Source organism: Notamacropus eugenii, chromosome 1, assembly GCF_028372415.1.
Source record: "Notamacropus eugenii isolate mMacEug1 chromosome 1, mMacEug1.pri_v2, whole genome shotgun sequence".
Lineage (NCBI taxonomy): Eukaryota > Metazoa > Chordata > Mammalia > Diprotodontia > Macropodidae > Notamacropus > Notamacropus eugenii.
Genome location: NC_092872.1, coordinates 495,242,586 through 495,260,123, shown reverse-complemented (window position 1 = coordinate 495,260,123; position 17,538 = coordinate 495,242,586). Strand labels below are relative to the sequence as shown.

General features: G+C 44.4%; 1 protein-coding gene across 3 annotated transcripts in view; it reads right to left on the bottom strand.

The window, feature by feature from the left end:
- CACNA1B (calcium voltage-gated channel subunit alpha1 B) overlaps nt 1–17,538 on the bottom strand; it is a 254,918-nt gene that overhangs the window by 52,387 nt on the left and 184,993 nt on the right. For all 3 annotated transcript variants that reach the window (XM_072633213.1, XM_072633211.1, XM_072633212.1), the window contains 3 exons: nt 16,829–16,993; nt 15,754–15,864; nt 12,346–12,429 (listed from right to left, as the gene is read on the bottom strand). In XM_072633213.1, the coding sequence (XP_072489314.1) occupies nt 12,346–12,429; nt 15,754–15,864; nt 16,829–16,993 (360 nt within the window). The remainder of the gene's footprint in view (nt 1–12,345; nt 12,430–15,753; nt 15,865–16,828; nt 16,994–17,538) is intronic.

The window sequence follows — 17,538 nt, the reverse complement described above, 5'->3', positions numbered from 1 at the left end:
TCCACAGGAGGGGCCAATCCCCTATGTGCATCTGGCCAGCCTCGACAGAGGGTGCCCCAGAGGAGCACTTGTCCCTCCCTTACCCGAGGGGGCCGAGCAGGGAACCTCCGATTGAGAAGCAGGGCATTTTACCCAGTGGACACCGGGCATGTTCCTCAGCCGGGACCACTCAAGGTACCCATCGCCTTCTTAAGAGTTCAGAGTTATCCCCCTTGAGGCACCGCAAAGGCTCTTGACCTGGGAGTTTGGTGGCTTTTCAGGGAGGGCAGAATACATGTAGCTCACCTTTCCAAAACAGAAACAGACATGAACATGTTTCTCTGCTCTATAGGTGGCTTGAATGGAAAAGGCACCCGTCCCTCACCCCAGGAACTGGAGCCCCCAGTGCTCAGCGAATCACAGCATCAGGGACCAAGGAACACCAGGAAAGCCCCGGCCAGCCAGGGCTTCCCACAGAGGCGCGGCCAGGTCCAAGCAACTTCCTGGTTCCTTCCTCAAGCCTTCTTTGACCATCGGGTATCCCCTTGGGTGAGTTTCACCCAAACTTTCCCCAAAGTGGAATGTATTAGTTTGTGCCAAGTTCCTGGGATGGTCCCTTTAAGCATCAGTGCAGGGGAAACCAGTGGGTGTTGTGTCAGGCTAGTGCCGTCCCTGCCTTATCAGGTCCATGCACATACCAGTCTGAGTGTGGTGCTTCGATTTAAAAATATATGTATAGATAGATAGATAGATAATGCAAAAGCAGCTCAGACTTACACAGCTATCGTATGTCAGACTCAGTCATCAAATAAAGAGAAAAGAGACAAACACAAGGGTGTTGAATGAAACGGCGACAGAGGGGCCGAGCTCCCTGGCGGCCACAGAAGCAGTTACAGTGCAGTGGGAAGCAGATGCTAAGGGAGTGTAGACTCTCCTGGGCTCTCCCTAAAGGCAGAACCCAGGCTGCTGCAGCCCACCCTCCTCACAGAGCTCCCTGAGACCCCAGAGTGCCACAGAAAGGCCTTGGAGAGCCTGCCCTGTGGACTATGCCTCCGAGTCCCAGGCTCACCTGGCTGTTTCTCTCTGGCTCTTGCTAATCTCCCTTCTTGAAGGAACCCCTAAACTCTAGGAAATGGGTATACTTTCTCATTTCCTTTCAAGGCTATTGGTAAAGTGATGTTTGCTACCTCACTGACAACAGACTCTCTCTCTCTCTCTCTCTCTCTGGGTACCCAAGAGAGGGACAGAAGAATTTAAGGCCCAGGCCTACTGGGTGACTGGGGAAAAGGGGGGAAAGTCCATTAGTCCATTAATTTCTCTGAGTTTCTTCTCTTTATCTGCAGTGTGAGAAGAGAAATAACCAGTATACATTACCTGCCTTGCAGCATTACAGAGAGGCTCAAATGAGAAAATGTACATAAAGCACCAGATACTTGTGGGTTATTATTTCTTCTCTATTTTGGGCATTGTTAACACAAAGGAGGACAAACTCTCAGGTCTAAGGGGTGGGGGAAGGGAGCCTCCAGGCACGGTGAATCATAGGATCACATGTTTTGTTCTGGAAGGCTAATTAGTCTGTCCCCCACAGTTCACAGATGAGAAAACTGAGGTCCCAAGAGGTGAGATAATTTATCCAAGGTCACATTGGTAGCAGGAGGCCCAGCTGAGATTTGAATCCAGGTCCTCAGACTACAAATCCAATGTTCTTTCTACAGCTCCATCCTGACAGAAGAGAATTGGCCCAAAGGTGCTTATAACCTCAGGCTGAGAGCATAGGTCTATGGTTAGGAGTCCAAAGAACAGAGAGGAGAGAATGGAGAGGCTTTCTCACATTCTCCTCATCTCTTCTGTCAGAGACCAGACTCCATGACTTTGTGAAGAGCTGTTTATCAGAACAGACTTCCTCATTCTGTACTCATCCACTAGGCTCAGGTCACTGCTTTCAGCTGAAGCAATCCTAGAACCCCCTAGGGTCTCCCTAGGTCTCTCCTGAGGTTCACATCCACCCCAATACTGTTGGGTAGGGGTCCTAGAGGATAGAAAGGGATCCCAGAGCAGGAAGAGGCTGCAGGTGAATTCCCTCTTTCAGGATTTCATACTAACATGCCTGCCCCAAGCCAGTGTGGGACCCATCTAGCATCTCATCATCCTTCCAGCAGATTTGAGATTTGGTAGCAGTCAGAAGGCAGAATCACCATGCCCCAAATTAGCCATTCCTCAAAGAGAGCCCACCAGCAAATTTTTTTCTGTGGGAGGAGGAAAGGGAAGGGGTTAGGGAGAAGACACAGTCAAGCGAGTGAAAGTTTACTTAATTATTGAGCTTCTTCCTAAACTCAACCTCCACAAACTGCTGTCACTTAACCTAATTTTTGCTCCTTTTCCCCTTAGGCTAAGATGTCACACTTCAGACTCCCCAAGGGCTCCCTGAGGCAGCCCAGGAGAGTCTAACTGGAGAGAAGGAAAGGAATTATGGAGGGAGCTGCCCCGGAAGCCTGGGGCTGGCAGGGGAGCACTGCCTAGGCACCCACTGTTGGGCGCTGGGGCATCTCCCTCCGATCCATAGCTGCTCTAGCAGTTTTCCAAACTGCATGCATGCAGGATGGCAGGGAAACACCAGGGCAGTATTCCACAGGTTCCTTGGCTGCCCACTGATGAACGTTCTCCATCTGCCTGATTGTTTTCTGTTGCACAAGAGTATCTCCATGTAGCGGTTACAAGGCCCTGATGGGACTGCCTTTCCTTGGCTTTGGGATGAGGATAGTTTGGCATCTGCAGCAGCATCAAAGCTTCCTTCAGAGTGAGGCAGGCCCATGCCTGATGCACTATGGTGCAAACACAGGGAGATGCTGGGCCTTGGGCTTCAGGAACTGCTTGACTTCAGGCCGCCTATGGGTTTCATTCCCGGGAAAGGAAGCAGTAGTCATGGCCCAGCAAGGCTAGAATAAAGATGCAGTGTAGGCTCTCCTCCTCGGGGTACTCATACTCTGCAGAATCTTCTGGAAAGATGTGGAGGTGAAGAGAAGATTAGGGACCTGACTTCCAGCTCCAGAACAGTAGCTTCAGGATGCAGATTGGTCCAGTTAGTTGCAGGTCAAACTAAAAGCTTTCCACAGTCACCCAAAGTTACCTTGCAACTGATCTGTGTATGTCTTGCATGTTCTCCATTAGAAGACAGGCTCCCTGAAGGCAGAGGGCTGTTTTACTCAGCACTTAGCTTAGCACTTAACTTACCCAACACTTGGCTCAGCTGCCAGACACACAGCTAACTACAATTCTGCTTAACAGAGACTTGTTGATTAATTAATAAATGTTTGTTGGTTGATGGATTTTCAGAATAGCATTTGGAAAGGGGCTCTTCCAGGTACTAGGTAAAGGTGGGAATCTGGAGACAAAAAGTCCTCTGTTGATATGCTGTTAGGGAAGGAGCTGATCCAGATGGGAGAGGGGCCTTGCCACCTCTCTTTCCCATAGTACAGCTGAGCACAAGGTCTTAAATGTAACAGGCACTCAACAAAGTGGGCAGTCACCCAGGCTTGAAGCCTCAGGATCCACTTACCTACAAAGTGACAGACATTGCTAAGCGTCTTGGATACAAAAATGAAACAATCCCTGCCTTCAAGGAACTGACACACTTTCAGAAAGGATAATGGGTGAATGTATAAATACAGTTACAAGGAAATGGAAAGTATTGGAGATGGGAGTGGAGGAGGCATTAGCAGCAGAGAAGGGAGGAGGAAAGGCTTCATATAAGTGCTTTAGCTGAGCTTTGAAGGCAGCCAGGGCTTCTAAGAGTCTTCTCTGACTCCTTTTCTTCTGTGCCCAACTTGCCATGTGCCAAGTTCTGTCAAATCTACCCTTACAACACCCCTTGTATCCACCCTCTATTTTCCTTTCACTCTCTGCCTCAGTTTAGGTCCTTATCACCTCTTGCCTAGATTGCTACAATAGTTTCCCAAATGGTTTCTCAGTCTCTAGGCTCTTGCCACTCCACCTATCCTTCACAGAGCTACTAAAAGAACCTTCCTAAGGCACAGGTCTGATGATATCACTTGTCTGCTGCAAAACCGTCCATGTCTCCCTAGTACCTCTGACATTTAATGCCCTCCACAAATTGGCTCTGACCCACCTTTTGGGCTTTATTTCACATACCCTACAGTCCAACTCAACTGAACTATTTCATGTGCTATTTTCCAACTTTGGAATGCACTCCTTAACTCATCTTATCTGAACCTCTTCTTTGTCACATCACCTAATACCTTGTATTACATACTTATATGTCTATATGTTGTACTCTCCTCTCCTCAGAGAATATATGTACCTTGTGAGGAAGAACTGTGTCTTTTCTTTTTATCCTGGTATTTCCAATAAGAGTTAGCATCATGTAGAAGATAGAGCAGGCCTAGGAGTTAGAAAGACCAGTTTCAGGTCCACTTCTTAATACACACTGGCTGCATGATGTTGGGCACCCTCCCTGTGCCCCATACAACTCTCTAAGCCCCCAAGTTACAGAAAAGGTGCTGACTGACCTGCATTGATAGAGGAAGTCTTGTCACTTGGGAATTCCCTATACCAATGAAATCACAGGTCTAGATTTCCATCTGACCTCCCCAGTGCCAAGCAGTGATTAACTCATAGCAGTCACTTAATAAATTGTTTAATGATTCTAACTGAATTACTCATCTGTTTCCCCATAGTATATCAAGCACAGGGTCCTCTGCATGATGGATATTCACTAAAGATTTGTGAACTAACTTTTTCATTTGAAAATTTATCACCATGAGACCCAGAAGGGTATATTCTTGACCTCAGGATCCTGCCCAGCATGGTATAAAGGTATCTTCTTTTGAAACTAATTATTTCTCCATTTTAGCAGTCCTGTATTCTCTGCCTTTGTCCCTCCCTACCTCCGCAAACCCCGCCCCCCTACACACACACACACACACACACACACACACACACACACACACACACACACACACACACACACACACACATGAGCCCATGCAAACACAGTTCTCACAGGACACAGTAATCCTGAATTCCAATGCCTCTGAGCCCTGGCCATCCAGTCAGGGTCAAAGTCATATTCATTCTATGTAAAGTGTCTCTGGTTCCTGGAATGATTTAGGAAAACACCCCTATCCTGGGACCTGTTGCTACTCTTGGTCTAAGAATCTGAAATTTCCATAGTCACAGGCCCACAAGTGAGCTCAGTCCAACTTTGAGATCCAAGTCTGGTGGTAGGAGACTGGGAGTTCTTAGGGGCCACGTAGATGTTGTCTTGCCCAGCACCAGTGAAAGTCGAATAGAAGCAGTCAGAGGAAGGGGAGTGAGAGACTGCAGCCTATGAGGAAGCATATAAGATTTGGTGGGGTCAAAGACTGGCTATTATGGAGTGAAAAGTGACCAAGCAAAAAGCATGTTACTTGGAGCAGAGATCACTTGGGCAGAGTCCTGAAAAGATCAAGTGCCACAACTGCTATTTGTGACCTCCTTCCAATTTCTTATACAATCTTCTTCTTCGTTCTTTGTATGTTGAAATATCTGTGTTTGTTGATTACTGCTAAATTCACATCCAAAGGAAGATCAAGGGAGGCCAAGGGAGAAGTAGGACAGGTATGGAAGCTGGTGGCTTGGCTTTGGATCTCACTTGTATGGTAACACTAGGGTTGGTGACTAATGTAGTGTTGCTGGTCCAGGTCATGCCACATGTGGCTGCCAAGCCCCCACAAGTAATGTAGGCCAGCACATGCAGAAAGAAATACAATGCTGTAACATCAGAGGCAGTCCAGTACAATTCATCTGAATCACAGCAGCCTTGCTTCTCATTTCCGTTCCCCTCTGTTGATACTCTGACATATTGGACTTTTCCACCAATGTTTCCAAAAAACTTCAGATTGGACATGACTGGCGTACAACATTTCCTACTTTAGCTTTCCTGGAGTTCTGTTCTCTGGACAAACTGGAGGTGAAAGATCCTGTGGCCAAGCAGGGAGGAGAGACTAGAATACAATATAAGGAGGTGATGGCAATTGTGCAACAGAAACACCCAAGGCAGAACAAAACTGCCTTCTGGGCTATGCTGTGTACAACAACCAGCATCGTAAGGGCTGAGCGGACTCTGGTCCAGAGCCAGTCTTCAGCAATTGAGGTCTTTTCCAGGATCTGAGCCCTTTCCAATTCCAGGGGCCAATTGAACTCCACCCCCCCTACCTAGACACTGTCTAGACCAAAATAATGCCTGTGGTTGTTTCCCGGCATCCTTTTTAAAATAGGCAGCAAGGCACACCGCTGCTGTCCAAAGCCCCGTGCCTGCTGGGAGCTTCTGCTGGGCTTTAAGGCCCAACAAGCCAGAGGAGAGAGAGGAAGACACGAGGAAGCCAGCTGGGTCCAGGACAACAGCGCAAGACACACACATACTGAGTTTCGCTAGTGCAAGGGAATGCTGCATTTAAAGAACCAAAGAGGAGGAGGGAGTAAACAGAAAGACGACCAAATCAAAGCAGAAAATTTTAAGAACTGTTAAAATTCATGAAACCAACCGTTTCCTATATGTGATGTTTTCATGGATGGACATTGGCAAGATTATTTACAAAGTGGGGTATTTTTGAGCAGCAGGCGCACAACATACAGACGGAGACATGGGTTTTCGCATTGTATGTTGATTGGATGGCGTGATTCAGCAGGAAGGTTAAGGAAAATAAGGAACAAAACAGAAAACAAAAGAGAAAATGAGTCATCAGGACAAGTAAAAAACTCAAACTCTGAAAACTTGACTGGAAGATTATTTGATTGGGGGTCATTATTCATATTCTCAAAATGCATCACACCAAAACCTTTCTTTGAAAACCTTAGAGTTCAAGGGACTGAGTGGGAATTCTTTGCATTTCTTTTTGTAATGGAGATTTGAAGGCATTTTGTAGACAAGGAATGTTTTTATTTCTAGGCAAAGAAATTTTATTGGAATTTGATGGCTGTTTGATCCTAGTTTGGAGACCCTTTTCTGTATGCTTTCTGAACCCACATACACACACAACTCCCTAAGAGTTGTCCCTAGGTTAGCAAAAAAAAGTGTGAATTTATGGATAATCTTTTCTTTTAAAGTGCTAACACACCTTCATACACCTTTTTTTCCTAGTGGCAGGTTCAGCTGGATCTCATTGGCTTGATTTACACATTTGGTTGAAGAAAATGACAAGGTTTTGTCCAAGGAAGAAAATTACTTCCACAAAGGACACGACAGACAGCAGACCCAAGAGAAAGTACTATGAATCTCTTTGACCTTTACTTGGTAAAAGTAAAAAAGCTAGGGGGATTTAAGGTTAGAGATCCCCAGGGGACTAGGGGTAATACACTGGGTTGAGATGGTGTCCAGAGCTTCCATGGCTTAAGTTGTCCAGCTCAATTCCCTCTTGGGGTACTGGCCCAGAATCCACCACCAATGTAACTGGCCATCTGCTTTCCACAGGAGCCTTGGCCAGCATCCAGGGCCATGGCTCTACCAGAAACAGAACTTATTCTAATTCTGGGCAGGATAGGCAATGAGCAGCATGAGAACACCACAGTCTTGGGGATCAAGAAGGCTCACAAAGGCCTAGCAAAGGAGCATTCAGTTCACTTGGAAGCTCATCCATCCCTCTGCTGACCAACTCACTCCAAGGAAGGACATAAGAGAGTCGGACCTTACCTGTTCAATAGTTTGAGCAATGATGCTCACTGCAGATTTGGGTCAAATTATTTTCCCAGTTTCTCTGTGTTACCCAAGATTAGGACACAGAATGTCCAGAATTAGGGTGGTGGAGTGGACAGGGTGGAGATTTGGCTATGCACACTAGAAAGCATCAAAGTCTTGGAAAAGAACATGGGAACAACAGCTGTGTCTGCCTAGAGTGAAGTTCACCCTGTGATCTGCTTGTAATCAGCATTTTACAACAAGATTTTATGCTTTCCCCCACCATCTCCCTCCTTCCAACCCCAACACCCCACCCCAGTCACTCTAGTTTCATCCTATGCAGCAAGGCAAGGAAAAAAAATGCAGACCCACTTTAGACTTCAGGCAATGGAGCTGACAGCTAAGGGTTTGAGGTGGCTACATTTTATCAAAGTAAACATGATTTCCAAGGAGAAAACCATTCTGTCTAAGTGTCTTGAGTGCTCCCAAGCTCTTAGAAGAAAAGGCTTTGTGCCATATCAATTGTAGAAAAAATCTGGAACCTACCATGCCTGGTTCCCTTGGAATAAAGGTGACAAGGATCATGAAGATACTGCCTTCATGCCTCTACCCATGGAAATGGCACCCCTAACTTGGTGAACCTGATCAGTGTTGATAGCCACTTTTGGTAACTTATACCAAACCAGCCCATCTGTTCCTTTAAATCATAGGGGGTTTTGTTTGTGTTTATTTTAACCCTGAATTTCTTAGATAAGTAAATTCAGTGCCCCTTCATTTTTTCTTTGGACAATGGATTGTTCTGAAGATCACAGATTTAGAGCTGGAAGACACCTTAGGGATTATCCAATCAAATACTCTCATTTCAAAGATTAGGAAACTGAAGTCCAGAAAAAAAGGTAAAATGACTTTGGCAGGATTCCAATTCAGGACTTTTGTGTTCGAAATTCAGTGTTGTTCCCACTACTCTACATTACCAGTGTCTTGGGGATATCAAGAAAAATTATAGTAAAAGATTAATAATGTGTGTGCTTCTAGTCAGATAAAGAAGTTCATGAATGTCTTCACATGGAAAAAGATTGGTGTTTCTGAGACTCAAAAGCAACACATTCTGAGCTTTCTTATTCCTGTCAGAGGCTGAGAGAGCACAAGGAAGTAAGAGGTATACTCTTTTTCCATGACATATCTTAGCCAAGAGTAAACCAAAATGCAAGTAGCAGGAACGTTGCAGCCTTATGTTGCCCTTGTCTGAGATCATGGCCCAGATTAAGGATAAGGGGAGGGGAGGAAGGACATCCACATGTATTAGGGATGACTACAAGGCTGAAGTGAGAACTCTAGGGGAGTGGATAAGAAATTGACCTGCACATGCTTTCATAACTATGGCTTCCCTGAAGGCTAAAAGCTGGACTAGATGATGTCGTCACATATCTTGTAGCCCCAGAAGCCTTAGGATGTGAAGAATTCAGTTTTGGTTTTTGCTGAACAAGTCATGCTTATGTATGCAAAGTGTTTCTTTTAGTTAATTGCATAAATAGCTCAGAAAAATATCTATTACTGTTATTTGAGGGTGAGAATTACTCAGCAGTAGATCAAAATTGTACTTGGCTTAGCACAGAAACAGCAAATGACTGAAGAATTTCTCTCCAACAGCTAGGAAAGGATCTAAAGGACAAACTTCCCTGGCATGGAAGCCCCTTCTCTCCTATTCATATTTTGCTAAGCCTGGATACAGAGTAGACTACTAAAAAAGAATCTTAAGATCTTTCATTTCAATAACTATGAACAAGTTGTAACAGTTTACCAAGGAAGATAAACATAAGCTAGTCCTTGGGAAGGTAAACATAAGCTAATCCTTGCATTGAGGTTGCCACCCTTATAAATGTAAGGGGGTTGGGCCATGATAGTTCAGTTGTCTGGGGCATAGATCTTATTGAGTGTACTGAAGAAAATGTTCTGAGTGTTCTGAGATAGGAACTAATGATTTTCATGACAGGCAGTTGCTCATTATTTATATATGACTTGTTGAGAAAGAATGGAAAGAATATACTTTTGCTCCCTACTGCTACTTGCTATAGAGTAAAACAGAAGCCCAAAGATACTTATTGGCACTGTATATATTGTAATTGTTGAGTGGGAAAACAAGGAAGAAAGAGAAGAAAACTGCCAAAGACGCAGAGTTGGAGAGCCTTTGAGGATAAGGGTTGCAGCCTTTTCCTAAAAAAAAAAAAAAAAAAAAAAAAGTATAACACTACTTCAGCTGAAGGCATCATCTAAGACTGAAGCTAGATGTGATGGATACTACAGCTGCTGTCAAAGAGCAAACCCAAGCTAAGCAGGGGAAAAGCTTGGAGAATAGAACACTAAAAAAGAAACCTAGCAGGCTTTTTTGTCCAGCTCAGATGCTGTGTCTAGTGAGGTGTTAGTCCAGCATAGCATGGATCATCTCAGTTTAATAGTGAAAGTATTTGTTCACACAGAAGCTATGCTTATCAAGAAACTTTTATGGACAGTTCCCAAGACAATTGTGAGTTGTCCTGGCCACATGAATTTCCTACATGTATGCCTTAGCACCCTAAGACTCAAAGTGTGTGCCTACTCTCTCCATATATACCATATGTATTGGTGGGAAAGTATGATTCAGGTTTATGTTATATGTTATATAAATATTATGTATTTGCTTTGCATTTTCAATATACTTCAGATAATATTTTAAGTGTTTTAGTGATTGATTTGTTAATGGAAAAATGCATTGGTGAATACTTGTGTGCTGAGGTATTAGTAGGAACGATCACCAATGAGGATAACTTATAGAGACCCTAGCACACTGAGTATAGCAACTGAAATCCCATTGGAGAAGCTCTAAATTGACAACATGGAGAAAGGTCAAAGGGAAACAAGTCAAAGACAAAAAGTGAGTACCCTGGAGGGGGATGATAGCAACAAAGCTAAGAAGAACATTTCTGGACAGATGCTTGGACCGTTAGCACTCATGGCTACCACAGGAAATTGAGGCTGTGAACACTGTCAAAGTGAAGTGCAACGAAGAGTCAATCCCATGGGGTTCAAAATGCCCTGCTCTTGTGGTAGAAGCTATTTGGGAACCTTAATTCTCCAAATGAGAATTTTATCATGGCATTCAGATATCAAGTATCTGAAGTGCCACCACTAAGAAGGAGCATTAAACTTGTTCGCTTTGGCCTCAGGTGACAGAACCGGAAGGGAAGGGCAGAAACTGCAAAGAGACAAATATAGATTTGATGCCAGGAAAGACTTCACAGCAATTAAAGCTGTCTAAAAGTGGGATCAGCTACAACTGGGGAGCCCCTCACTGGAACTCTTAGAGAGGAAGATAGATGACCACTTGTTGGGCATACTGTAGTGGAGATTCCTTTTGGTATGGACTGGACTAAATGGTAGCTGAGGTGCCTTCCAGCTCTAAGATTCTATGGGTCTTAGATTTATGGGCACAGGCCAGAGGGGAATCCAATAGATTATCTTGCTTAAAATGTCCCTTCTAAACCCAGATCTGGATTAAGCTCCTGATCACTCTTCCAAAGACTCAAGCAACACAGCAGGGGTCAGTAAAGTTTCTGTCTTAGACCCTCCTCACCATAGTCTTTCCTTCCTAAGTGCCTTCAGATTATTACCATACTCAGACCCTAGCAGAACCTTCTTTCAGGGACTAGTCATACCAACTCATTCACACTAAGGTGTAAATGACTCAAAAAACCCCATATGGAGGTTTTTCCAGAAGTACTTACATTTTCATAGGGAGCACAGACTTAAGTCAAAGTAATGAAGGAAGCTTTTAACATTCTGATATCAAGATGTTTGGGGAGGAGACAATTAGGGGGTAGGGAAAGGAGAAGAGTTGTCACAGTGTCTACTGCCACCTACTGATGAAGCCAGCCCAAGTTCTGGGAAACAGGCACTTCCTTCTTACTGGCCTAGTATCTACAACTTTCCTTTGCTCACACAAAGCCTACTCAGACAGGCTTTCAGAGGCCAAAGGACATAAGACTGAGAGAGCCACTGGTCCCTTCATAAGACTAGAGATGGCTATCAATCACCACTGAAGGCTCCCTGAGCCAGCATTCATGTGACCCTTTGCTCAGGTCTAGCATTTGATTCATTGACCCAGACTTCCCTCTTAGTCTTCAGCTATTGGTGAAGGAGATATGAGATATTTCTTTCCTTCTGGGAGGTACAAATTGCTGTCATTTGGGACTCTGCCTTAACTGTTCTCTTACATCTCCCCTTATACCTGTGGACACTTCAGCTGAAAAGTCTTTGGTCCACTCAGAGCTCTCCACTGAACCACTCAGTTAGCCCCTTGACAGTCTCAGTTAATCCGTGAGTATAGGGATCCCTTCTGCTATGACTGATCATGCACTGATCAAATTCACCAATCTGCCACACAGCTCTCTAGTTCATTTTTAATAGCCTACATATACCCTCATTCAGGAGCCAGTTTGGCTAAGCTGGGGCATAACTTCCCGCTCCTGAGTCCTCTTAGGGGAAAGTAGGCCTAATCTTCCTGAAAAAAGAAGAGCTCCAGATAGCTGTTGGTCCTCTCTAGAAAAGGAACCAACAACCAACTCTGAAGGTGCCTCTGGGAGGAACGAAAAGAACACATTTCATGAGGAAATCGGTTTTTTTCTGACAATGAAAAAGAGAAAATAAATCATACTTACCGCAATCTCTGTTACTAAAATATCAGTAATACTTCCCAATACTGTTACAAAATCAAAAACATTCCAGGCATCTCTGAAATAATTCTAGGAGATAAAAAGGACAGAAAATATTGTCTGACTGATGGTGAAACTACAGAATGAAATGGAAACTAGAGGAAGTAAATTAGGATGGGAGTAGGGGGCAAGGAACTGATAAAACCATGAACTCTAGATGATCGCAGTGAGTCATTCATTGTTAAATGTGTTAGCCAAGGGTACAAGCCAGAAACTGATCAGAGTCCACACCTGACTACCAAAAAAGATAGGCTTTGTAGTTGTTACTAGGGCATTCCCAGATTCAAACAGAATTAGGAGCCACAAGACACACGTTTATGTGGCCGAGGTCCCCACTAGGGACCTAACTGTGGACATGTCCATAAACATGATCCCAACTGGCTAAACAAATTCATCCCTGGCAGAGAATGGCCCAAGAGCTTGTTCAGTTGTTTTAGTCCTGTCTGACTCTTTGTGACTCCATTTGGGGTTTTCTTGGCAAAGATACCAGAGTGGTTTGCCATCCTTCTCCAGCTCATATTACAGATGAGGAAACTGAGACAAACAGGGTAAAGTGACTTGCTCAGGGTCACACAGCTAATAAATGTCTGAGACCAGATTTGAACTCTGAAAGACGAGTCCTCCTGACTTCAGGCCCAGCACTCTATCTACTGCACCACCTAGTTGGCTCAAGTGAGTCTTAATTTAATGGGATTTACCCATTGAGGATGGGCATTTTGACAAAAATATCTCCTCACCTGAGGCTTTCCAAGGATCATTCCAAGCTCCTCCTCAAACCTTAAATTTTAGTATGTTAGGAAAGCCACGATTTCCTTTGGTACTTGATCAACCATATGCCAGCATTAGAATATCTACATTTTGAGGAGGAAGCCCTGGCATGGTCATGAGAAGAACTATGCTGCAGTCACAGATAGGGCCCCACATGCTCCAGGATCCCCCTCTTCTGGCTCCTTTGCCCCATGCTGACAACTCAGGCTCTTCCGAGAGGCCCAAGATATAGGGGTGGGGTGAGGAATGAAGTTAAATTCCCCTCTACCTGCAGCTAAGCCACGTGGCTCTTGTTTAGGCTCGCTATAAGGAGCATTGAAGAAGAAAACAGGCTGGCTGGTTAGCAAGGGCCAGGAGGTTTCACATTCACACCCCACCCCCCCCTTCCCAAGCTCCAGCGTGGCAGCTCTTTTTCATGGACCAGCACTCCGAGGACCAAGAGGAAGAGTCATCATGCTCTTTAGCTTTCCTTGATGCCCACTGCCCCCTGGCTTTTATCATCTCTCCATAAGCTCTCTACCTCTGAAGTCACATCATCCAATGATATCACCCAGTTCAGATTCTGAATGCTGACTTTTTGGACAACCTCCCACCTTAGTGACCAGCACCTGGATTGATATTCTCCATCACCCCTACCATCATCCAAGGTAACTTCATCATTCATGTCAATGGTCCTTCTAACATCCTTGCCTCCTAACAGCTTCCCCAATGCCAAGAGACATTTGGTCTCAGTGGTTGCACCTTAGTCCTCCCCATCACCTCTAAATGGCTCCACCTCTAAGATCTTGTCTCCAGAATTCCCTTTTGTGATCACAGTCTTTCCTCCTCCCCGCCCCTCCCCACTGCCTCATTCCTCCTAAACCTGCTTTTTACCCACTTTGTAGCCTCGTTCTCCCCAATCCCTACCACTTCCTTTTCCCCAATTCACTATCCTCTCTTTCAATGCAAATCCCTTCTTTTACATACTAATCAATCTTTTAAGTAGAGAGTATAAGTGATTCCTCTCCACCCTAAAACTCCTTGCCTCTTGTGTACTGTCCTTGCTAATTTCAAAACCTGATTCACCTTATTTGCTTTTGCTACTTAGCTACTGTTAGGAGTCAAAAAACTTTGCAGCCTACATCCACTACAAATTCATGCTATCTGACCTCAACTGGGCTTCACTGCTCTACAGAAATCTTTTTTAATTGATAGAATGATTACCTATCAAACTCCACACAGTGACCTTTTCAGACCATCTTCTGTCTCCTCTCAGAACCCAGGACTCTGCTTTTGTCCCCTTCTCTCATAGCTGACCTCAAGTCTTACTTCACTGAAATGTTCTCCTCTTCATGTCCTCACCCATCCTTGTCTCCTTGTCCTCAGCCTCAGAGGAATAATGACCCTCTTCCTAATTAAAGATAGCACTTGTACTTGTGATTTTGATGCCATCCTTCTCAATCTTCTCTAGGATCTGTGTCTCTATCTGTCTCTCTCTCCCTTGTACTCTCCTGTTCCCACCCAACTCTCCTTCCTCTACCTTTTTTTATATCTCTCTCTGTTTCTCTTCCCTCTCCTCTCTTTTCTTCTTCTTCTTCTTCTTCTTCTTCTTCTTCTTCTTCTTCTTCTTCTTCTTCTCCTCCTCCTCCTCCTCCTCCTCCTCTTTCTCCTCCTTCTTCTTTTTCTTCTTCTTCTCTGTCCCCTCCTCTTCTCTCTCTTTGTCTCTCTCCCCTTCCCTCCTCTTCCCTCCCCTGTCCTCTTTCTCTCCTCCTCCTCTCTCTCTATCCCCCCTCTCCTGTCTGTCTCTCTCTTTCTCTGTCTCTGTCTCTCTTAACTTCTCGAGTGTCTCTTTTCCTACTGGTAAAAAAACAAAAAGTCTTGCTCTCCCATCCTAAAAATAGACCATCTATTACTTTGTTAACAACTTAAGCTATCATTCTAGATCCCCCCTACCCCCACTATTCAATGCTAAACTTTTAGAGTCTACACTCTTTGCCTCTAGTCTTCACTATGAGCACCTCAAATTCCACTACTCCCATACCTCAATGAGGGCCATCCCTTCCTCTGGAATGCCCTCCCTTCACATCTCTACCTGTTCAAATGCCAAGGATAGGCACCTGCCACCTCCTTTATAAAGCCTTTCTTGATTCCTCAATTGAAAGTGATCTCCTCTTCCACAAATATCTTAGAGCATTTTGCCTGGATTTCTCTTATCTAGATCTTTGTCCTTATCACAAGCTACTATGCATCCTACTAAGTATAACAGGATCATAAATTTAGAACTTGAGGGGACCTTAGAGCTTATCTAGTCCAACCTCTTTATCTCAGAGATGATGAAACTGAGGCCCAGAGAATCTGGAGTGACTTAAACAAAATTATATAAGTAGCAAGTGGCAGGGCTGGGATTTCAATTCAGGGACTCTGATGTCAAATATCATCCTTTTTCTAATTTACCAATTTGTAAATATGTAAGAATATAAGCTCCTTAACGACACGGACTATGTCATATTTCTCCTCTTTATTACCAGCACTGAGTACTCATGGGGTCCTTGTGCCTAGCATGCTCTTAAGAATTATTCAGTTGAAAAAGATGGACAGAGAACATACCAGCACCCCAAAAGCGATGATCTTCAGCACACACTCCATGGAGAACATCGAAGTGAATACAATATTCAAGCCCTTCAGCATCATTTCATACTCATAGGGGGCACCATAGAACTAGTCAGGAGAGGAAAGAGAGGGGTAAATGTTAAAGGGGACATATATAGCACATGATAAAAAAAGCTAACTTGCCTGGGTTTTCAGCCACTAGTGAGGTTCTTAGAATCATAGGATCAAAGAGCTAAGGTGGGAAAGGATTTAAGAGACCATCTAGTCTTTTTGTTGTAGTTTAGTTGTTTTTCATTTGTGTCCAACACTTTGTGATCCCATTTAGGGTTTGTTATTTCTTTCTCCAACTCATTTTACAAATGAGGAAACTGTGGTAAACAGGGCTAAGTGACTTGCCCAGGGTCACATAGCTAGCAAATGTCTGAGGCAGGATTTGAACACATGAAAATGAATTCCTGACTCCAGGTCCAGTATTCTATCCACCATACCACCCAGTAACACCATGTAGTCTAGGGGTCAGCAAAGCACAGTCCAAAGGCCAACTCTGACTCATTTATTTTCAAATGAAAAAACCACTCAGCTCACAGGTTGGATAAAAACAACCTCCCCCCCTTTTCTCCTCTGATCTAATCCAATTCTCTCAGTTTACCCAGAGGCCAACTAAGACCCAGAAAGGAGAAGTGACTTGCTGAAGGTCACACCTATCATTAGGGGCAGAGTAAGGATTCTATCTCAGATCCTCTGACTCCAAATCCAGAGATTTTTCAACTATACCATAGTTTTCTGAAGCAACCAATCTACACTAACACAGCAAAAGCGCTAAGTCATCAACACTGAGACAATTGAGGTCAAATATTCATTTTCCTTACATGCACTTCATACAAGGGAAGCACTCAATAAATATCTATTGACTAGAATTGAATTCCCTTTTAATATGGCAGCAGGGACAAGGATTCCACCGCTACTTTTCCTAGGGGGATTCCTATTTCCCACCTAGCTTCAGAGTGTCACCTGTCCCATGCTGAGCCAGCATCAAGAGCAGCCCATGCCCTAATGACATGAGATTACTCACCTTCATCATCAAGACAGCCGTGTTGAGGGCAATCATGGCCATGATGAAATACTCAAAGGGTGGGGATACCACAAATGTCCACGTCTTATACTGGAAGGACTGCTTGTTCTGAGGCATGTAACGGGTCAGGGGCTTGGCACTGATGGCAAAGTCTATGCAAGCCCTCTGCAGGGAGAGAGGGGGACAGCACAATGAGCTTGGAGGAGCCAGCGGCAAAGGGAAGCGCATCTCCTCTGAAAAGGTGAAGAGAGACAACTAAAAACCTTTCCTAGCATGTCTGGTGCCCTTATCCCTCAAGACTGCTGGCAGTCAAAACCTGAAGCGGCTTGACCACTGGACTTCCCGGAGGAGCTCTATTGCCTTTTTCCTCATGACCAGTGCCCCCTTGTAGTCATCAGAATGATACCATGTTTTACAATTTGTTTATAAATGGCACATTTTTGTCCACTTACTGTTACACTATCCTTTTAACCTCATAACCATTCATGTGGCTAGTATATCATCACCATTGAAGCTCAGAGAGTGAAGTGATTTGTCCAGTATCACTCACCACCCATGTAATCTTGTCCAAGTCATAGAAGAGCAGGAACTTGAACTCGTGTCCTCTGACTTCCATACCAGTGCTCTTTCTATATCACATTGCTATTCCTGTGGTAGCAGTGGCTGTTCTGCATCCCCTGTATCTCAACATAAATGGCCAGGTTGCCAAT